Source organism: Bombina bombina, chromosome 1 (genome assembly GCF_027579735.1).
Source record: "Bombina bombina isolate aBomBom1 chromosome 1, aBomBom1.pri, whole genome shotgun sequence".
Taxonomy (NCBI): Eukaryota; Metazoa; Chordata; class Amphibia; order Anura; family Bombinatoridae; genus Bombina; species Bombina bombina.
Genome location: NC_069499.1, coordinates 267815205 through 267839845, shown reverse-complemented (window position 1 = coordinate 267839845; position 24641 = coordinate 267815205). Strand labels below are relative to the sequence as shown.

At 36.0% G+C, this 24641-nt stretch overlaps 1 protein-coding gene across 1 annotated transcript; it reads right to left on the bottom strand.

Annotated features, from left to right (window-relative positions):
- Window positions 1–321: 321 nt before the first annotated feature.
- Window positions 322–24135, bottom strand: FAM98B (family with sequence similarity 98 member B). Its single transcript, XM_053689777.1, has 8 exons — window positions 24046–24135; window positions 20251–20396; window positions 20018–20149; window positions 19411–19583; window positions 13781–13861; window positions 6209–6325; window positions 5879–6046; window positions 322–2019 (listed from the first exon to the last, which is right to left on the bottom strand). The coding sequence occupies exons 1-8, from the start codon at window positions 24081–24083 to the stop codon at window positions 1771–1773; spliced, it is 1104 nt and encodes a 367-aa protein (XP_053545752.1). The 5' UTR covers window positions 24084–24135; the 3' UTR covers window positions 322–1770.
- Window positions 24136–24641: the final 506 nt, after the last annotated feature.

The window sequence follows — 24641 nt, the reverse complement described above, 5'->3', positions numbered from 1 at the left end:
CAAGGGTTCACTTACTTTATCCAGCCTGTACTGTGAATGATTACTCAATGTCTTCAACCAAAATTCAAAAAGTAAAACTTTTTGTATAACTTTAGTTTATTCAGATTGTGTTTGTCTATAATTGTTACTTAAATGATGATCAGAATTTTTTTTATGAGTAATCAATGCAGATAGAGCCATTTTCTAATATTCAGAATTAAAATGGCAACAGAGGTCTATAACAAGAATAAGGTTCTTGACTTAAATAACCTATTTAATTTGGTTGCACTTGGCAAGTGATTTCATAACCAAACTGTAAGAGAAGTAATATCCAGTCATCGGTAAGTTCTACTGGACTTTTTATTGCTCGTTTTTCTTCTTTAAAGTCAACAACCTTACACTCACACATATACAAAATAAAGTACAGCTTTATGTTTAAACTATACAAGATTATGTATCATTTTAATATTCTTTTTTTTTTATAAAATTCACAAGTTTAAACAACTTTTTTTTCTGCCTATTTAACACAGGGGGACTTGGTGTCAGTGACTTTAAACACAATAATCAGGCATACTGATAATAAAGTTTACAACAATTTGTTTTTGCTTCATTTGTGGTAGGCATACTAACAAAGAAGAGGGAAACAAATATTACAGTAAGTTAAAGCTAGCTAAATAAACTCAACTTAAGACACCACCCTAAACACTTTAACAATTTTCAGAAATATCATTTGATAAATTATGTTCTAAAAATTAGTGCACGGCAGCTAAAACATAGGCTGACCACACTACATTTAGAAGCTTTATAACTTATAAAACAATATTTAATATCAAAAAAAAATTTTTTTAATTTATATGATTATAAATCTGTGCAGTTGATAACCCAGTTCACAAAATCCTGAAGTTACAATTATTATGTAGTCCTCATGTCATGAATGTCCTGAGCAATTCTTGTAAGCCTTGATATAAAAGAAAATCAGCTGTTTTTAAAATAAAAAAAAAAAATTCTGTCTTACCACAACAAATGTATTAAAACCTTTTAGTTAAGTGAAATTAAAGGGACAGTCTACCATAGAATTGTTATTGTTTAAAAGAAAGATAATCCCTTTATTACCCATTCCCCAGTTTTGCATAACCAACAGTTATATTAATATACTTTTTACCTCTGTGATTACCTTGTATCTAGGAACCTTCTTCCAGCCCCCTGATCACATGACTGTGACTGTTTATTATCTATTGTCTTGCATTTAGCATGGTGTTGTGCTAGATCTTAAATAACCCCCTGTGCCTGAACACAGTGTTATCTATATGGCCCACGTGTACTTTCTGTCTCTGTGTTGAAGAGATTTAAAAAGCATGTGATAAGAGGCAGCCCTCAAAGGCTTAGAAATTAGCATATGAGCCTACCTAGGTTTAGTTTAAACTAAGAATACCAAGAGAAAAAAGCAAATTTGATGATAAAAGTAAATTGAAAAGTTGATTAAAATTAAAAGTCCTATCTGAATAATGAAAGTTTAATTTATACTAGACTGTCCCTTTAAATCTATCTCACAGAGCAGGTATGAAGGGGTGAAATAGATTATAATCCCATTACAAAATCAAGCTGTTCATATGCAGGTGACTTCTATAGACTGTCTTGAGTTAACGTCTTCCAAAACTAAGATTTTTACTTTTATTTCATGATAGTAAAAAAACAAGTTCTGTTCAGACCTAATTCATGCAGACACATATCCTGCTAAACACACAAATTCTACAAACCAGTGGTTAATTAGTGACCGGCGATCATGTCCATTCAATACCTTGAGTATCCACCTCTTCCTCCACTATATCCTCCTCGGCCTTGGTATCCTCCCCCACCCCTTCCTCCTTGATTAAAGCCTCCTCTTCCTCCTCCAAAACCACCCCCTCTGCCAAAGCCACCTCCTCGCCACCCTCCTCTCCCTCCATCATCTTTTCTCTTCTGCCAGGGAGGCATTTCTGGTGGTGGGGGGTCAATCTCATCAGGTCTTCCCCCTCGGTCAGGTACTCTTCCCATCAGAACCTATACGGTAAGAAAAGAGCTATTGTTTGTAATCTGATACTGCATTAGGTACACAGAGAAAATATAAAAAGTGCTAAATGGAAAAACATATTAAAAAAAGCAGAACCCCATACATACAATATGCTATAACCAACAAAGCAAAGATTTACATAAAGTGTAGAAGTCATCTATAAAAAGCCAAGACACAGAATAAATTAAAGGGACAGTGAACAGTCTGACATATCCTTTTTACCGCAATTGTTTTTCAGTAGCCAAATCACACCTACCATTTGCCTTATTTCGAGATGCTAACCTGGGCTTTAGTCCACAGACAACAACGTAAATCACTGCTATAAAGTTAGTATAAAGTACATTGTTTTAAAGCCAATTAGAGACAGATATGTAGAAGGGTTAACATTGAGAAGTCAGCAGGGTGCAATCAAAGTTATGAGAATCAGAAAATTTTCCGAGCTAAATTTACATGAAAAGGGGACAAAAATACTGAAAATATATTGCAGTTTCCTTATGTATAACTAAAAATTTTATATAAACAATCTCAAAGTGTTTACTGCCCCTTTTATCTATAGAACGTGGTAAAGGATTCTTATTGATCCATAACAAGATCCCAAGTGCATTAATTAAATCTAAAAACATTTTATTTACAATTTAAAACTGGATAATACGCAGTATTAGTAAGCTCTAAAGGATAAATACAAGGGATGGGAATAAAAACATCACATGCTTAATTAAAATAAAACATGGCTTTGTCTCCAAAAGAACAAAAAAAAACACTGAGGGTTAATTTTAGCTTTGCAAAATGTAACCAATATCAAACAAAACACAGCTAAAATGGCTGTGAACTGACACTACAGTTTGATATAAAACCTAAAAAAAAACAGAAAAATGGAGAGAAGGAAGAAAAAAGAAAAAAGAAGCTTGCTCATATTTTACAGCCTATATATGGGCCATATAGATAACACTGTGCACAGGCACAGGGAGTTATTTAAGATTTAGCACAAAACAATGCTAACTGCAAGACAATAGATAATAAACAGTCACAGTCATGTGATCAGGGGGCTGGAAGAAGGTTCCTAGATACAAGGTAATCACAGAGGTAAAAAGTATATTAATATAACTGTGTTGGTTATGCAAAACTGGGAAATGGGTAATAAAAGGGATTATCTATATTTTAAAACAATAACAATTCTATGGTAGACTGTCCCTTTAAGCCTAAGCAGAACATACAACACATAATATAAAATACCCCTTCTTTATGAGCTGCAGGCTCTAATGAGACAGAAAAACAATATGCAGCGGGTAAGGAAGCAAAGCTGTTAATGTTACAAAGGATATGGAAGCAATGCATTAACATTAGTTAAGTGTGCATGTTTAACTTCTGTAATAATATAACATTTATTATGCGTCCCTTTCATAAAGGAAACATTGTGATTCCTAATATTTTACATTATCTGCCATTTGTGTGTATATGATGAAGTGGATTTGCTTCCTTCTGCAAATGTTAGTTTGGCCATTACTTTTCTTCTATTTGTGACTCAGATATCCTCAGACTGAGAGAATGTTAATTGGAACCATTATACAATTAATAAATAAACAGTGAACAGATTAGAAAACTAATCAATATTAGGGTGAGATGAACAGAAATTAAAGGGACATTCTGCACTAGAATTTTTATTGTTTAAAAAGATAGATAATCCCTTTACTACCCATTCCCTAGCTTCGCACAATCAACACAGTTATATAAATACACTTTTTACCTCTGTGATTACCTTGTACCTAAGCCTCTGCAAACTGCACCCTTACTTCAATTCTTTTGACAGACATCCATTTTAGTTAATCAGAGCTGGCTCACCTTAACTCCACATGCATGAGCACAGTGTTATCTATATGACACACATGAACTAACACCCTCTAGTGGTAAAAAACTGTCAAAATGCCCTGAGAGAAGAAGCGGCCTACAAGGGCTTAGAAATTAGCATATGAACCTCCTAGGTTTAGCTTTCAACTAAGAATACCAAGAGAACAAATCAAAATTGGTGATAAAAGTAAATTGGAAAATAGTTTAAAATTACATTCTTTATCTGAATCATGAAAGTTTATTTTGGACTAGACTGTCCCTTTAACTACAGCAAAGTAATACTATTACTGAAATTGCAAAAACTCTTAGAAATCCCTGTCGAGGGAGCTAAACTATATACAATAATCTCACATCTGTTGCTCCTGCAAAGGAATAAAACAGGAAAGTAACAATCAGACCCCCCTGTAGCACTTAATAAAAACACAATTACACTGACTACAGATAATACCAAAATGAGTGGAATAATAGGATAAGGATAATGGGCGCCATGTACTAAGCTTCGAAGTGACCGTCCGTCTGTATTTCCGCGTCAAAATTCGCTCACGATCTGCTTCTCGTATGTACCAATCTGCGATCTGGTCGAAAAACCACTATTTTCATCAGTGATCGTAATTTTACGCAACTGATCGTTCCGAAGCCTTTTTCCACTTACTACATGTTCGATCGCACGTAAATTCGCTGTAATCGGAAATTATGAATGTTACAACTAATCCGTCTGCTCCAACTTTCACTGTAGCTTCGCGACCATTTAGGTAGCGAATACAATAGAAAACTATAGGGCGTATCAACCTGACGCCAGGTAGAAGTACTTAAGTGAAAGGACTAGACTACTATTGTAGCATTATTGGTTTTTGGATCACTGAATGAAGATGGAGACACTTTTACACAGGTTTCTTTTCCGATTAATTCAATTACGAGGAAGAAGGGCTATACAGGCACCGGTTGACAACTTGCAAAGAAGGAGAGGTAGAAGAATCAGAGTCCCTCGAGTTTTCCTTCCACGTATGGGTTTGGAAAGCATTTCTGATCGAGAGATTATCCAGAGATTCCGTTTGGACAGAGAAGCTATTATGGAACTTTACAATGAAATAGCAGAATACCTGGAACCTATGACAGCGCATTCACAAGCCATACCCGGACTATTAAAACTGTTGGCAGCCTTACACTTTTTTGCTACTGGTTCATTCCAAGCTGTGTCTAGCGTTATAATTGGCATCAGCCAGTCTGCTTTTTCGAGGCACCTAACCAAGGTTATTGATGCTTTGATGGTCGTCTTTCCAAGGTACGTGTGCCTTCCACCTCCGGAGCAAGCACGAATCTACGGAGCAAGCCATCTTGTCAAAGTGAATACCGAAAAGTAAATAACCAATATTCTAAGATTTCTGGGAAAATGCACACTTATAAATGTCAGCAGCCAGACGTTGCCGCTTGTCTGACGATTATGACACCTAGATCGTCACGTGGGTAAAGAACTAAACCAATCAGGTCGCAGACTGCTTCTTAACTTTGTTCTTTCGCGCCGAACGAAGCTTCAAAGTTATCAATAATCCGATTGTCTTCGACACACAATAGATGCGAAATTTTACGGCTTGGTTTTTAGTACATTCATGTAACGAAGTGCCATCCGCATGGTGCGAATGCCGGCGGGTTATTTCGATACGGTCTGTGCGAAAAAATTGACGCCTTAGTACATGGCGCCCAATATCTCAAAGACAACCACCCCCCCTGTCCGGTGAAAAGGCTGATCTCACCCCTCCGACATAGCCATAGGACATCACTGCCTAAGCGAAAAAATGGCCACCGGTAGAAGGGACCGAGGGATGTGCGCAACAAAAAACTATGAGGCAGGAAAAACCTAGATAATCCACTCTAATATAGAAATTTTACTGTTTAGTAGTGAAAAAAAGAAAAAAACACGTTACCAGCCTAGTGTTATAGATAGGAAAAAGCGAATTAGTTTATTTGTGCACTGCACTGTTTCACTAGTCACATAGAAGTACTCACCTTATTAACTGCGCACTTTGTTTTCTCACGACTAAGACCACTGCTGGTACGGATAATTCTTGAAAGATCTTCACGGGCTGCAAGGAGGTGTGACAGAGAAACTGTTGATTTAGTCGATAGAGTGTAACGAGTCGGCTGATAAGCTCGAGCAATCTCATCTGTTTTAGCCTGAAAAAGAAAATGTAATTAAAATATAAAAAATAACAGGAATTTTCAACATAAAATGTGCCAATTCATAACGTAGGCACATATATATCTCCCCCCACTCAGTGAGAACTATATGTCAAACATCCCATACTGCACATAGTAAATTTAATTTCCTCTTGTCACCTGTGCTTTGTCCGACCAGCCAAACGACTGCACCGTTACATCAAGACGTTTTATTAACATTCTGCGACGACACTCATACTCATTGGAGAGAGCTGCATTAATTTTTGCAAGGCGCTCCTGTGGAACCAAAAACATAATGATTCTGTTAACTGTGCTCAGTAATTTATATATTGTTTTATCAATTCTTTGTATGTTAGATTCACACATATGCACAAGGCAATCAGTACTGAAAACTGAAGTGTTCTGAAATTTTTGTCATTTCTTTTCTTTATAAAACACTTTGGACAAAAATGTATCATGATTGCAGGCGGACAGGTCAGCAAGCAGACAGTGCTGCATCATGTGGCAAAATTTAGCATTACACAAGAGCATCAAAAAAAACGATCTAACCAAATCTGAGGTGGTGGAGAGGCGAAAGAAGATTTCTGCTTCTTAAATTTGCATTTGTAGGCTTGTTCATAAACTTTGCCCTTTGTACACTCGTGTTTCACCAATTAGTATGTAAACTAAAATGCAAGATTGCCCAACGTCTCCCTGAAGGACCAAATTGTATTTTTAATCCATTTGGAGGGATGTGAACAACATTTTGAAATTCTAATTATAGTATTTATTTAAAATGAGCAATGATTATGCAACATGTGTTTTCTTCAATTCTCCACCAGTACCCATTTGTTTAAAATGAATGCAGTAAACGATCTCAATGGTTCAAACCCACACAGAAATCACAGAAAATTTTTTTTATTCTCCTGTACGTTGTGTGGTCAAAGCTGACCTAGTGCTGTATGCCTCACTTCAGGAGTCATGCAAGACCTGCGCTATTTTAGAGCAACAGAAGGGGGTATGTAAAATGACCGCTAACGTACCCTGTGTGTCATTAAGTGGTAAATAAAAATACAACTGCAAATTATGTTCACTTTAATCTTTGGTTTAAATACCTAATTCTATCTTTCCGTTTCCAGTCCCTTTAAAAGAAAATAAACATTTCAATTAAATTTATGTAACTTTTTGGAGATTAGTCACTGAAAATTATAGTTAAAGGGACAGTCTACACCGAAATTGTTATTGTTTAAAAAGATAGATATTACCTTTATTACCCATTCCCTAGTTTTGCATAACCAACAGTGTTATATAAATACACTTTTTACCTCTGTGATTACCTTGTATCTAAGCCTTTGCAAACTGCCCCCTTATTTCAGTTCTTTTGAAAGACTTGCATTTTAGCCAATCAGAGCTGGCTCACTGGAACTCCACGTGCATGAGCACAGTGTTATCTATATGACACACATGAACTAACACCCTCTAGTGGTGAAAAACTGTCAAAATGCACTGAGAGAAGAGGCTGCCTTCAAGGGCTTAGAAATTTGCATATGAACCTCCTAGATTTAGCTTTCAACTAAGAATACCTCGCGAACAAAGCAAAAACATAATTTATGTAAGAACTTACCTGATAAATTAATTTCTTTCATATTAGCAAGAGTCCATGAGCTAGTGACGTATGGGATATACATTCCTACCAGGAGGGGCAAAGTTTCCCAAACCTTAAAATGCCTATAAATACACCCCTCACCACACCCACAATTCAGTTTAACGAATAGCCAAGAAGTGGGGTGATAAGAAAGGAGCGAAAGCATAAAAAAAATAAGGAATTGGAATAATTGTGCTTTATACAAAAAAATCATAACCACCACAAAAAAAGGGTGGGCCTCATGGACTCTTGCTAATATGAAAGAAATGAATTTATCAGGTAAGTTCTTACATAAATTATGTTTTCTTTCATGTAATTAGCAAGAGTCCATGAGCTAGTGACGTATGGGATAGCAGATACCCAAGATGTGGAACTTCCACGCAAGAGTCACTAGAGAGGGAGGGATAAAATAAAGACAGCCAATTCCGCTGAAAAATTAATCCACTACCCAAATCAAAAAAGTTTACATTTTTATAATCAAAAAAACTGAAATTATAAGCAGAAGAATCAAACTGAAACAGCTGCCTGAAGTACCATTCTACCAAAACTGCTTCTAAAGAAGAGAAAACATCAAATGGTAGAATATAGTAAAAGTATGCAAAAGAAGACCAAGTCATTACTTTGCAAATCTGAACAACAGAAGCTTCATTCTTAAAAAGCCCAGGAAGTAGAAACTTACCTAGTAGAATGAGCCGTAATCCTCCGAGGCGGGAATCCACCCGACTCCAAATAAAGCATGATGAATCAAACGTTTAACCAAGATGCCAAATAAATGGCAGAAGCCCTTTTGACCTTCCTAAAACCAGAAAAGATAACAAATAGACTAGAAGTCTATCTGAAATCTGAATAGCTTCAACATAGGATCTAAGACTCTTACCAAATCTAAAGAATGTAAGAATCTTACCAAAGAAGTTGTTAAAATTTACAACTTTAGGTAAGAATTGAAATGAGGACAGCAAAAACCACCTTATCCTGATGAAAAAAAAATCAGAAAAAGGAGATTCACAAGAAAGAACAGATAATTCAAAAACTGTTCTAGCTGAAGAGATGTCCAAAAAGAACAATACTTTCCATGAAAGTAATTAATGTCCAGAGCAAGCATATGCTCAAATAGAAGAGCCTGAAAAGCCTTCAGAACCAAATTAATTGGCTTAATGACGGGTTTGATACGAATCAAAGCCTGAACAAAATGATGAATATCAGGAAGCAACACTGCATTATTCTGATGAAAAATCAGAAAAGGAAATTCACAAGAAAGAGCAGATAACTCAGAAACTCTTCTAGCAGAAAAGATAGCCAAAAGGAACAATACTTTCCAAGAAAGTAATTTAATGTTCAGAGAATGCATAGGTTCAAACGGAGGAGACTGTAAAGCCCACAGCACCAAATTGAGACTCCAAAGAGGAGAGATTGACTTAATGACAGTCTTGATACGAACCAAAGCCTGTACAAAACAATGAATATCAGGATGATTAGCAATCTTTCTGTGAAAAAAAGAACAGAAAGAGTAGAAATTTGTCCTATCAAGGAACTGAAAACAAAACCTGAAGAAATTATGAAATTCTAGGAATTCTAAAAGAATGCCAATAAAATTTATGAGAAAAAACACTAAGAAATGTAAGTCTTCCAAACTCGATAATAAATCTTTCTAGAGACAGATTTACGAGCCTGAAACATAGTATTAATCAATGAGTCAGAGAAACCTCTATGACTAAAAATCAAGCGTTCAATCTCCATCCCTTTAATAAATCGAGATCCTGATGGAAAAATGGGCCTTGAGAAAAAAGGTCTGGTCTTAACGGAAGTGTCCAAGGTTGGCAACTGGCCATCCGAAAGAGATCCGCATACCAAAACCTGAGAGGCCATGCTGAAGCCACCAGCAGTACAAACAAACACTCCATTAGAATTTTGGAAATCACTTTTAGAATAAGAACTAGTTGTGGAAGGATATATGCAAAATGATAATTCCAAGGAAATGTCAATGCATACACTACTTCCGCCTGAGGATCCCCGGACCTGAATAGGCCCCTGGGAAGTTCTTTATTCAGATGAGATGCCAACAGATCTATTTCTGGAAACCCTCACATCTGGAAAATTGAAAAACATATCTGGGTAAGAGACCATTCTCCCGGAAGTAAAGCTTGATTAACAGAGATAATCCGCTTCCCAAATGTCTATACCTGGAAAAAAACCCACAGAATTTAGATAGGAGCTGGATTTAGTCCAAGCAAATATCCGAGATACTTCTGTCCCAGCCTAAGGACTGATAGTCCCACCCTGATGATTGACATACACCACAGTGGTGACATCGACTGAAAAACAATAAACGTCTCTTCTTCAAAAGAAAACTAACTGAAGAACTCTGAGAAAACACGGAGTCCTAAAAATAACAAATGGTAATCTCGCCTCCTGAGATTTCCAAACCCCTTGTGCTGACAGAGATCCTCAGACAGCCTCCCAACCAAAAAGACTCACATCTGTAAAGATCATGGTCCAGGTTGAAAGAAACGAAGAAACCTGTAGAACTAAATGATGGTGATCTTAACCAACAAAACAAGATAGTTAAACATTAGGATCTGAAGATTTAGAATATAAAATCCTAGAATCCCTGCACCAATATCCAGCATAAAAAAACTGGAAGGGCTTTCTATGAAAATGAGCAAAGGAATTGAATCCAACGCTGCAGTCATAAAACCTAAAACTTCCATGCATATATAGCAACTGAAGGAAATAATAGAGACTGAAGGTACCGACAGACGGAACCCAAAATTGTCACTTGTCTGTTTAGAGACAAAGACAGTGATCCAAACTATCTGGAAACCTAAAAAAGGTGACCCTTGTGTGAGGAATCAAGAGCTTTTGAAAAAAAAAGATCCTTTAACTATGTCCTGAAAGAACAAAGTTGAATCATATGAGATTCCACAGCCTCAGAAAATAATCTGAATGAAAACAGAAAATGAAGATACGCATTTATTGTATCTAATGAAAACAAATGATGCCATCACTGACCAACAAAAGGCAGAATAGGCCATATAAATACCAATCTGAAAGATGATACATTTATATAACAAAAAGTTTTTCTATCTTTGGAACAATTAATAGTTTTGAATAAAACCCCAAAACCCAGTTCCTAAAAATGGAACTGGAAAAAATACCCCAGAAGATTCCAGGTCTGAGCAGCACTTGAGCCCCAACGGGTGATCAGCCGCGCTTCAACATTATCCCAAAATATATAGGACCGAAACACACCGAAAGTTACTGGAATAGCTGGAATATCAAAGAGAAAAAAGATTTCTCACAGACGGTTTTACTGAACTAAAATCAAAGAAATTTGCAAAAGAACAAATTTCAAAAAAATCTTAACCTGCCCCTTACCAGCAAAGCTGGAATACGGCATATACATTGCAATTTTAGGGAGCCGATTTTGAAAAAAATTTCCAATTAAAAACATGTTACTGGGAATTTGTTCCTTAATAAGAACAACCAAACTAATATAAGCTTAAAGTTTAGTCTTGGAACTCAATCTAGAAGCCCAAAGTAACAGTTAAGAATTGAATCCAATTATAAACCAAATAATTGATTATCTTAAAAAGAAATATGGATTTTTTTAGAAATCACAAAATTCTTCTAGCTAAAGACATAGATTAACCCTCATTTGCAAAAATATTCAATAAAATGAAGACACAAATGAAAAATATTAGCATGATAACCCAGTTAAAGGACCAGTCAACACACTGGACTTGCATAATCAACAAATGCAAAACAACAAGACAAATGCAACAGCACCTAGTCTAGTAGATTTTGTCCTTAACAATGCTAAAATAAATCATAATCTGATACTTGATTATAAAAGTAAACAGAAAAAATGAAGCAATTGCAACATCATTCAAATAAATCACAGGTCCAAGAAAAGTACCTGAAAATAAATAATTTTCCTTAAATAAGATACAACCATCTAAAGGAAAAATAAATACTATTTTGCTATAGAAACAATAGCATAATTAGCAGGAGTAGAGATAGCCCCATTAAATTGAAGAACCTTCAAAATTGAAATGAACTACCAGCAAAGAATATAGTTTAAAACCTTTAAAGAAGGAATAAAAGAAAATTCTCAGCCTATTCCATTCCCTAGTATGAGGAACTGGAAAAAAACCTCTGAAAATACAAAAGAATAAATAAGCAGAAATAAAATGTTAGTCTTGAAAGAACGAATTACCTTAATATCCAAAATAATCAACACCTTATCAACAAAGAACAAATGTACTTTAATAAAAAAAATAAAAAAGTAGATTTGTTAGTGTCAATATCTGATGAAGAAAATTCTGAAAGAGAAAAAAACATCATCAGAGAAGGATAAATCATTATGTTGTTGGTCATTTGAAACTTCAATAATTAAAAAAGAAGTTTGAAAAAGACCTAAAAATTTTATTAGAAGGCACGATGTCAGACAAAGCCTTTAAAATAGAATCAGAAAAATATTCTTATAAATCTTCTAAGTAATTCTTGTACATAAGATGTAAAAAGAATAGCAAATATATAAAGCATAAATACTAACGGATTCTGCATGTAAAAGTTTATCATGATAACTATTACAAACCATAGCTAAAGAAAAACATTCATAACATTTAAAATAAATGAACTTAGCTTTGGTAGGACTGAACTCAGTCAACAGGAATCCCTTAGAACGTTTTTGAAACAGGAACAGTGAAATCTTGCAATATGTAATAGAAAAAAACAATATTTAAAGCAAAATTATCAAATTCCTTAAATGACAGTTTCAGGAATGGGAAAAGAATGCAAAATAATAAGCTTCTAAAAACCAGAAGCAATTAAAAAGTGAGGTTTAAATAATGAGGAAAAAAAATGGAACAAAAATACGCCCACATTTTTTGGCGCCAAATATGACGCCCACATTATTGGCGCCAAGTATGACGCCACATCCTCTGACGCCGAAACCGACGCCCACATTTTTTGGTGGGAAAAAAATGTCTGAATACACATGCGTCAAAAAAGACGTTACAGAATACAACTTCCGGCGTCAACTACGGTGCCGGAAATTACAAAATTATTTGCGCCAAAAAAGTCCGCGCCAAGAATGACGCAATAAAAAGAAACATTTTCTGCCCCCGCGAGCCTAACAGCACGCAGGGAAAAATGGTCAATTGAAAATTTTCAAGGTAATAAAAAATACATTGAATTAAAATGCATTATCCCAAATAATGAAACTGACAGTCTGAATTATAAAGGAATACTGATTATCCTGAATCATGGCAAATATAAGTTTAAAGACATATATTTAGAACTTTACATATAAAGTGCCCAACCATAGCTTAGAGTGTCACAAAAAATAAGATTTACTTACCCCAGGACACTCATCTACATATAGTAGATAGCCAAACCAGTACTGAAACGAGAATCAGTAGAGGTAATGGTATATAAGAGTATATCGTCGATCTGAAAAGGGAGGTAAGAGATGAATCTCTACGACCGATAACAGAGAACCTATGAAATAGATCCCGTAGAAGGAAACCATTGAATTCAAATAGGCAATACTCTCTTCACATCCCTCTGACATTCACTGCAACACTGAGAGGAAAACCGGGCTCCAGCCTGCTGCGAAGCGCATATCAACGTAGAATCTAGCACAAACTTACTTCACCACCTCCATGGGAGGCAAAGTTTGTAAAACTGAATTGTGGGTGTGGTGAGGGGTGTATTTATAGGCATTTTAAGGTTTGGGAAACTTTGCCCCTCCTGGTAGGAATGTATATACCATACGTCACTAGCTCATGGACTCTTGCTAATTACATGAAAGAAATTGGTAATAAAAGTAAATTGGAAAAATGTTTAGAATTACATTCTCTATCTGAATCATGAAAGTTTATTTTGGACTAGACTGTCCCTTTAAAGCCATTTGTATTTAAAATGTAAAAAAAAAAAACCATCTACAATTAGTGATCAGCGCACCCAAGGCGCCATATGCACAAGTAGATTACATTGAAATATTTCACAGTCCTAAGTCACCAACATCTGTGCAGCCCTATGAGAGTGCTGGAGAACTTCCTTAATAGCCATATTATTTGATGTCTGCTACAGAAGGCACTTACCAGTTGTTCTGTGGTTAAAGCAACACTGAGGAGTGGTTGTCTCCGAATACTCTGTGGCACCTGTTTCAGAACCTCTGTTATCTGCATAAGGGTAAAAGAAAAAAAAAGAAAAGGCTGAGGCAAGACAACAGCAATTAAAAAAAACAAAAACATGATACCACATCAGCTAATCTGAAGTTCCTAAAATGTGATATCCAAAACAGAAGAAATCTAATTAATTCAGTGTGACAAAAAGATAAAAAAACAATGAGGTAGTGATCTCTTAATTACTGCTATTAATGTAGACCAAGAACAATTGTAGTGCTGCTTTGTAAGTAAGAAAGTGTTTAAGTAGAATAAAAATGTTTTTAAATATGTATAGAAAAGACATGGGACAGATCAAGAGTTTATCTACAAAATGTACCATTGAAAGGGGACAGTAAATAATTGGAGATTTTAAAGGGCAATTATAGTTGAAAAATGACATGCTTTATTCTGTTAGATCATGTCATTTTTAAACTATTGACTCTGCTTTACTGTGTATTTAACCCGCACAAAAGGAGTTAAACACATACTAGAAGTTCCGCTCGTAAACAGCAGCTGATCCAATCAGATGTGCAACTATCGTTGCTGATTGGATCCAAGCCAGGTTCTGCAGTGCATTGCAAGTCCCAAGTGGATCTTCAATCTAGTATGCGTTTCACCCCTTTGCAGGTGTTAAAAATACACAATAGACTAGGGTCAATAATCAGAAAATGGCATGCTGTAACGAATTAGAGCATGTCATTTTTCAACTTTATCATAAAAGGTTAGTTATGAAAATCCAGGTTGCTCACAGTAACAATAGTGGAACATAAATTTTCAGACAGAGTGTCATTGAGTTTATATTAATTTTTCCAATATGATTTCTCACTTTTCCCCCCTGGCTGTCCAATCCTCCACATTTTGAATTTAACTACTAATTTGATCTTTCCATCCAATTACGCAAACTCTGCTACAAATGTTTATATTATCTGCAGACATGAAAGCAACTACCAATACAATTGTTGAATTCTACCAATTTAACTATTCCTTAGTCCAAGGCAATGTAGTTTGTGAATCATACGGTTGTGTGGGACAGTGTCAGGTGATTTACTAAAATATGGGTAGTGCAGCTACTAGATAAGAGAACAAAAAGTTATGTTTTAGCGCATATTCACTTCCAAATCATGAATTAAGATTTCATTTATTCCATAGATTCAGACTACCCTTTCAAAAACAGTAACATTTACTAGTACTTTAATATAACAGAAGACTGCAGAAAATTGGTGTTCACTGTCACTAAGTTTTCCTATCCACACAATCTGTAAAGACAAAAGAGAATAGAAAGATATAAATAATTTAAACAAATTATTTCTTTATCTCCTTTCACAACTATCTACAGCTTTACTACACCTCCTTTTATTGATATATTTAGGTCAACATTTTTCACTGACTGTGATATCTTCCCTTTCACATGAGACTTTACATTCTGAATCAACAGCTTTTTGTTGGATTCTGAAAGTTTCCATATCCTCATGTGACCAGGTCTGTCTATAGTTCTAATTCGCTATCTTTACAGGATATTTTATCTCTGAGGAAACAGACTTGTTTCCCTTTCTTCTCCTACAAACATATGTATGCAGTGCACAACTGGATCTAAAATGGATTTCTTCAAATATTCCCATTGTTTTTGTGGTCCTTTAAAAGGGATAATAAATACTGAGAACACTACAAATATAGATGTATTCAAAATAACGATTAGCCTGAAAATATCAAGGATATATTTATTTTTTAATTCTATTAGTTGTTTAAATATCAAAGAAATACTTCATAGAAATGAAAACTATACATGTAACAGGCACTGCTATGTGTTTCCTTGTACCATCTCTTCTGCTTAGGACAATTAAGGAGTGATATAAATGAGTCATTGAAGTGTATAAACAATTACTGCAGAATATAGCAATATTGAAAGGGATTTTAAACCAATCTGAGACAGTTACTTTATCAATTCATGTATAGCCATTAGTAACTGGCATTAGAGTACGAGATAAGAAAAAGCTTTTAAAAAAAAGGGACATTCCAGCCAAAATTGGAATGCACATGGATGCATTTCAGTTTTGAATAGGAGCATTTTTGCAATATACATGTATTAGCAAAACGGCTTCTAGTAAACGTTATAGCCGTTTCCAAAGTGTATTTAAGTATGTTCTATGAACCAGTATTTTAAACACAACACTTGCTCAGAGAGCCTAAGGTGCTAGTATGATCTGGCATTGACTACATTTGTTAATTGCTGCCATTGATACAAGCCCCACTTGTACCCTGAGCAGCTGTAGTATTTAAAATGCTGGTACACTGAGAATATCCAGCTATGCTTTACATGCACAGAAAAATGTTGACACTAAAATGGTGAAAACTTTTACTAGAAGCATTTTTGCCAATACATGTATAATGTAAATATGTTTCTATTCAAATATCCAATTAATATATGTGCTTTTTAATTTTGACCAGAATGTCCCAGAAAAAGACACTCACTCAATTTCAAATGAGCAGTAGATTTTCTGACTAATGTAAAAATAGTTTGTTTTTTTATGAGATTGCAATCTGAATCATGTAAATGTAAATTTTGACTTTAGTGTCCCTTTAATTTATAGAAACTCAAGGAAATTGGGCAGCCCACTTTTAACAGTTAAAGGACAAAATAAATAGAGTTTTTACAACACATAATTAAAGGGACAGTCTACACCAGAATTGTAATTGTTTAAAAAGATAGATAATCCCTTTATTACCCATTCCTCAGTTTTGCATAACCAACACGGTTATTTTAATAAACTTTTTACCTCTGTGAATACCTTGCATCTAAACCTCTGCAGACACCTCACTTAAGCAGTTCTTTAGACTGACTTGCATTTAACCAGTTAGTGCTGAAACAAAAATAACTCTACAGGAGTGAGCACAAATCCTGGAATAGACTGTCTCTTTAAACTTTCATAATTCAGATAGGGCATGTCATTTTAAACAACTTTCCAATTTACGTTTAGCATCAAATTCGCTTTGTTCTCTTCATATTCTTTGTTAAAAACTAAACCTATGTAGGCTCATATGCTAAACTTCTAAGCCCTTGAAGGCCGCCTCTTATCTTCTTTTTAAAGCTAGTTAATGTGGGCCATATAGATAACATTTTGCTCACTCCCATGGAGTTGTTTATGAGTCTGCACTGATTGGTTAAAATGCAAGTCTGCCAAAAGAACATAGATAAGTGAGCAGTCTGCAGAGGCTTAGATAGAAGGTAATCAGAGGAGAGGGGAAAAAAAAAAAAAAAAGGATATTAATTTAACAGTGTTGCGGCTAGATTACGAGTTTTGTGTTATGAGCGGCGCGGTGTAATCTTGCAAGTTATTGTCACCACTCAACTCCCTACAGTGCTGGTATTACAAGTTTACAAAAACCCGGCGTTAGCAGGCAATATTGCAGCGTAAATTGAGCTCCATACCGCATTCCAATACCAGCGCTGCGGTGAGCTGGTTTTACGTGCTCGTGCACGATTTCCCCATAGACATTAATGGGGAGAGCCGGCTGAAAAAAAGACTAACAACTGCAATAAAGCAGCGTAAAGCTCTGTAACGCAGTCCAATTGATTACTATGGGGAAAGAAAAATTTATGTTTAAACCTAACACAAACCCAGAGTCTAAACACCCTAAATCTGCTGCCCCCGACACCTACATTTACTTTATTAACCCCTAATCTGCTGCCCCCAATGTCGCCGCCCTCACCTACACTTATTAAACCCCTAATCTGCCGCCCCTAACATCGCCACCACCTACCTACATTTATTAACCCCTAATCTTCCGCCCCCAATGTCGCCGCCACTATACTAAAGTTATTAACCCCTAAACCTAACCCTTACTAACTTTACTGTAATTAAAATAAATCTAAATAAAACCTATTAATAACTAAATAATTCCTATTTAAAACTAAATACTTACCTGTAAAATAAACCCTAAGCTATAACTAATAGTTACATTGTAGCTATCTTAAGTTTTATTTTTATTTCACAGGCAAGTTTGTATTTATTTTAACTAGGTAGAATAGTTAGTAAATAGTTATTAACTATTTAATAACTACCTAGCTAAAACAAATACAAATTTACCTGTAAAATAAAACCTAACCTGTTTTACAGGTACAGATTAGATTAGGTGTAATTAGTTTAAATATCTGATCATTTATTTTTTATTTTGTGTAATTTAGTGTGGGTTTTTTGTAATTTAGTTAATTGTATTTAAATGTATGTAATTTATTTAACTGTAGTGTAAGGTTAGGTGTTAGTGTAACTCAGGTTAGGTTTTATTTTACAGGTAAATTTGTATTTATTTTAGCTAGGTAGTTAGTAAATAGTTATTAACTATTTACTAACTAGTCTACCTAGTTAAAATAAATACAATCTTGCCAGTGAAATAAAAATAAAACCTAAAGATAGCTACAATGTAACTATTAGTTATATTGTAGCTATCTTAGGGTTTATTTCATAGGTAAGTATTTAGTTTTAAATAGGAATTATTTAGTTAATGATAGGAATTTTTAATTATATTAAAGTAGGGGGTGTTAGGGTTAGACTTAGGGTTAGGGGCGGCAGATTAGGGGTTAATAACAGTAATGTAGGTTGCGGCGATGTTAGGGACAGCAGATTAGGGGTTAATATTTAACTAGTGTTTGCGATGCGGAAGTGCAGCGGTTTAGGGGTTAATATGTTTATTATAGTGGCGGCGATGTCCGGAGCAGCAGATTAGGGGTTAATAATTTTATTTTAGTGTTTGCGATGCGGGAGGGCCTCGGTTTAGGGGTTAATAGGTAGTTTATGGGTGTTAGTGTACTTTTTAACACTTTAGTTATGAGTTTTATGCTACAGCTTTGTAGCGTAAAACCCATAACTACTGACTTTCAGTTTACAATTTGGATCTTGACGGTATTGGCTGTACCGCTCACTTTTTGGCCGGATAGGCAAACTCGTAATACTGCCGCTGTGGAAATCCCATTGAAAAAGGACTTTTTGAAAGCTGCGGTAGTTACGCTGCGTTACGGCCAAAAAAGTGTGCGGTGCAGAAATACCTGTAAGACTCGTAATACTAGCAGTAGTGAAAAAGCAGAGCTATGAGGCTTTTTCAGCCATAACGCAAAACTCGTAATCTAGCCGTTGGTTATGTAAAACTGGGGAATGGGTAATAAAGTGATTATCTATCTTTTCAAACAATAAAAAGTCTGGAGTAGACTTTCCCTTTAAGCTTTTGTGATTCAGATAAAAGCATGCAATTTATAATAATAAAAAAAAATTTTTTAAAAAAAATCAATTTTATTTCTATTTTCTAATTTGCTTTGTTCTCTTGGTATTCTTTGTATGAAAGCATACCTAGGTAGGCTCAGGAACAGCAATTCACTGCTGGGAGTTAGCTGCTGTTTGGTAGCCACACATATATGCCTCTTATCTAGGAGAAGTGCACTGCTGCCCCTTTTAACAAAGGGTACCAAGAGTATGAAGTAAATGAGAAATGTAATTAAAATTGTATGCTTTATTTGACTAATGAAAAATCCTATTTAAGGTATAAAGAACAAGCAGGCTAAGTTATGCACCAACCTTTTCTTCCACACTTTTTAACATTGAAGTGACGTCTGAAGACGACTGTTCTGGGAGGCGGAGAGCGTGACAAATGGCTTTTAGTTCTTGATAAGCTGCATCATCTGGATCTGGTTCTTTTTGCTTTTTGATTTCCACGATTTGCAGAGATTGGAGCTCCGTACCTAAGAATACTGCCACAAAAACAACAAAATGACCACAGAATGAAGAGAACAACCGGTGAGGTAAGTACCCTACTGATATTGGTCCTGATTGTCAAGGGATGCCTCTTGTTAGACACTAGTTTCTAATATAGGGACAAATATTGTAAATAATCAGCTTGCGTTAAATCTCTTTTGCACTAGTGGGTACAATAAATCAGTGCTCAACAAATCTGTTTAATAATTAGGACCCAGTAAGAATATTCAGGAGCCCGACAGTGGTATTTGTATATAGATATAGGGAGAATAACCCACAAAGTTAGGAGTCAAGGGTAAAATTCTAGGAGCCAGTGGCTCTCTGGCTGCTGGGTTTGTCAAGCCTTGCAATAAATGCCATTTGACAAAATGTAATATACAAATAAAATATTGACAAGCTAACTCCCCATGTGTAAAGACGTATGACTTACAAAGAAGCTGAACACAGTCACTCCTGTTTTGCAGTCTGTCTTTGATATCTCCAGAAACAAGTGTAGGATAAGGACAACATAGTTCCTTCAAGAACCCACTAACTTCCAACTGAATGCTTTCCAAATCTTCACCTGAAAAAAACAAATAATAAGCATCATGACATGGCTCTAGATTGAGAGAGCACACACACTTAGAGATCCAGCACTGCATTAGCAAATGAGACACACTGTACCTGCTGAGCTCACACTCTCTTCCAAGTCACAGAGCAACTTAATCCTAGAGCTGAGCCAGCACAGGAGTTGACAATATTCAGGGGATTTCAAGCCCGTATTCAATGCTTCATCCAACTTGGCTTCCTGCAAAAGCGAGCCTTGGTACCTAGGCATAAAGAACAATACAATTAGCAGCAAGTATCTAGTAAGCAGATCTATAGTATACTAAACCAAAACCCCACATTCTTTGTCTCTCTTACTTGGGCACACATCTCTCTCTGGCACTCAAATACTTAGAGGTGAAATTACCGGTATGTCTTTTTTTTTTTTTTTTTTCTCAAAATGTAAAAATAAATCTTTTTTTAAGGAAACAAAAACAAAACACATGGTTGATGGACTAAAGTAATCTCTTGGCAAATTAGTTTAGGTCTAATGATTCATCTCTTTGTCTCCACTGTTCTCTTTATGTTGTTATCTAATACTTTCAAAAGGGATGAAACTCAAAAAGGTGTAGCAATGTTCTGTAAACTTTACTAACAGCTAAGATAGTTAGTGTAAGAAGCAAAGTAAGAAATTAACACAAACTATAATATTCACACAAAAATGCTTCTAGTATTTTTGGCGAAAGCTTCTGCTGTGCATGTGACAACAGAAAAGTCGAAAGGATATAAGTAACGAATATTAATAATATTTTTATTATTTTGTATCTGTACATGCCCAACCACATTCAAACACTGTATTTGCAAAGAGAAATGGCACTAGAATGTAACATGTTACAGCGCTGCGAAAAAGTTTGGCGCTTTATAAAGAATAATAAAAATTATAATAATAATAATTAGCAATAACTCAGATTGGGCAGAAGCAGGGCCCAAATAAGGGTGCACTGGACACACATTGCATATGTCCCTGAAAATGTAATTTATTTTAATAGAAGTATTTTTGCTCAAACAAATATATTGCAAAAATGCCTCTATCCAAAATGTAAATGAACTTGTCCCCTGCCATCTGTTCCCTTACCACAAAACCTAAGTCTCCTCTTATAACTAATATTGTTAGCTGCAAAAAAATAAAGTCTACACAATCTGCTAAATGAAATAATTCCTATGCCCCCCTTCAATAATCCCCTATACTATGTTTCCTCAATGTAATAACTTCCACCTCACACAATCACCTACCAACATATACCCACCACCTAACAACTAAAGGCCGACCTCCGACTACTTCCACCCAAAAAAAATAATGAAGCTAGCTGAATATATGGCCCATACTTTAATAGTCACTCTTTAGTCTTTTCGGCTGCAGCAACAAGGTCTCTTGTCTTGTTCTTACAGACGGAAGAACAAAGAGCATCAGGTGCCCCTTATATATTTTTGTGCAACAGATTAACCAATCATGACTGTGGCCAGAGGGCTTTCGAAATTATGATTGTTTAATCTGTGATTGGGAGTTGACAGGCATTGGAAATACATTTCATACACCTCCCTCTATTTATGGTTACTGACATTTTGTAACCTAGGTTTCACTGCAGGTGTCTGGAGGGGAAGTACTGTAAACATATCAGCATTGTAATGTAGTGAAAGACAGAATTCAACATTGTGGCATCCATGACTAGAGGAATGCCAGGAATAACTTCAATACTATTCTTATAAAATGTATTTAGACTTTAATTATTGCCCCTGTCATTTATAAACCAAACTGCACTTCTATGTCCAAACATACACACTTTGCTCTCATGTATGTGGATATATGCACAGCTATATTTTTCCTTTACAAAACCATTTATGCACAAAACAAACAGAGCTCACTCCTTCTACCTTGTTCCTGAACAAGCATAATCCTCTCTTTTGTACCCAGACACACACACAGCTTGTTGCATCTCTGGTACTTAAAGTTCAGGTTTCTATCTGGATCCTGGGCACATAGCATAAAAAGGGACAGTGTAGTGTAATTCTTCTCTCCTTTAATGTGTTTCCAATTATCTATTTTACCTGCTGGATTGTGATCATTTCTTTACAAACTGCTAAGCTACCTTTATTTTGTCATTTTCAAAAGCAGATTTTGCTAGCTGTATCCCCATCTATACTGAAAATGACAGTAAACATCGGTGGGGTGTGATAGTGAGGTACTAAAATGTTCATTTTCAATTGTTCTCTCTGTGTATTGGTGTTTGAGAAAACAGTGTAAGGTAAAGAGAACTTTGTGTAAATAATTAGATAAAGAGCAGAAACCGCTATTTCATATACAATTATATAGACAATGGTGCAATTTCCCGTACATTTTAAGCACTGCAGCTGGCATAACAAGTCATTGTAAGCATTAAAGGGAAATCAAGTTTACAGTACACTGTCCCTTTTACTGTATTTAAAAAGGTATATAATGACAGCTAAATCTCTTAATATATATGCTATTCGGCCATAATATCAACATAATCTTGTGGTAATAATGGTGCTCACTAGAGGTCGTGTGCAGGAGGAGATTGCACTGTTAAAAGCTCAACTGGAGTACTCTCCTTTAGTAATACTACCCACCACCTGCTGAAATGCCCACCACCTGCAATGCTACCACCTGCTGGAGTGGCGCCCACCACCTGGAGTAACCACCACGAGCAATGCTCCCCTACACCTGCAATACTACCTCTAGCTGTTGTACATACCACCTGCAATGCTACCTGCAGTACCCACCACGAGCAATGCTCCCCTACACCTGCAATACTACCTCTAGCTGTTGTACATACCACCTGCAATGCTACCTGCAGTACCCACCACGAGCAATGCTCCCCTACACCTGCAATACTACCTCTAGCTGTTGTACATACCACCTGCAATGCTACCTGCAGTACCCACCACGAGCAATGCTCCCCTACACCTGCAATACTACCTCTAGCTGTTGTACATACCACCTGCAATGCTACCTGCAGTACCCACCACGAGCAATGCTCCCCTACACCTGCAATACTACCTCTAGCTGTTGTACATACCACCTGCAATGCTACCTGCAGTACCCACCACGAGCAATGCTCCCCTACACCTGCAATACTACCTCTAGCTGTTGTACATACCACCTGCAATGCTACCTGCAGTACCCACCACGAGCAATGCTCCCCTACACCTGCAATACTACCTCTAGCTGTTGTACATACCACCTGCAATGCTACCTGCAGTAACCACCACGAGCAATGCTCTGTGTACAGTAAACAGTTACAAATGTATAAAAGCTGTAGGCTGAGGGTTTGATACAATGTATCCATGTAGGTGAGCAGAGCTGGCTGGCTGTGGAAAGTCTATGGGGAAAACAGGGGCTTCACACCCCAAAATATGGCCCCCTTTTTGTTCCTGGAGACACAAATATTGCAGCATTGTTGTGAACCCCCACGTCAATTTGTGTAGTAAAATAATGAGATATGGCTGAGAAAATCATTTAGAACGCTAAACTAAGATTTTACCACATTCCCAATGTTATAATACATTTTTACGAGCCGTGCAAGGGATTTAGTAGATTAATATGAAGAAACAATGCAAGATATTTTGCATTATATTACACAATCGCTTAGGTAGATAAGGCCATTAATGACTCTATATATCTAGCATCTACACAACTACATGTCTCTGGTCTCTGGACATGCAGCTCACAAACCCCCTTCCACCCTACTGAGAGACAGAAAGAAATGTGTTTTTTACGTTCCCTTAGAGCTACACTGGTATCTGATGTGCACACGCACATCTGTTATTTATGTGCAAGCAGGGCTCTCCTGGCAGGCGACTGCTACAGCACACTGTCCTATCCGCAATGTTCTGCATGACACATGCTACACTCACCCCAAGGCCTCCAGTGTGTCCAGCAAATCCCCCTCCATCGCCGCTACTACTTGAAATGCAACAAAGAACCCGGTTGTTGAGGTTCATCCCCTCTAGTGCAACAGTGAAATAAGTCCGTGCGGTTGCACTTGGCGGAACTAAGGAGGTGCGCCGTGATGATGCGAAGTGTTTGTTTCACTCTTTATTATATAATTACAATCTGAATCATTAAAGTTTTCTTTTCATTTACCTGTCCCTTTAACCAGGGGCCTAGTTAAAATATATATATTTATTTATAAACACAGAATTGTCTTATATAGATTTTCCACAAATGTTACCTATTTTGACATCTACCAGCACCCTAATTTATTTGTATAGTATTTGTTTGTGCTCAGAGAAATAAGGATCTATGAGCTCTGACAGCAATTCCAGTAATATTAGGGTTCAATGTAGGTAATAAATCTAGAAATAAATTACTTTTCATGGCAACACTTCTAAATGTATTTCAATCTAATTTAAAACATAGCATTTAAAGGAACATGAACATCAAGATTAAAGGTTCATGATTCAGAAAGAATATGCCATTTTAAGATACATTTCAGTTCACTTCCATTATC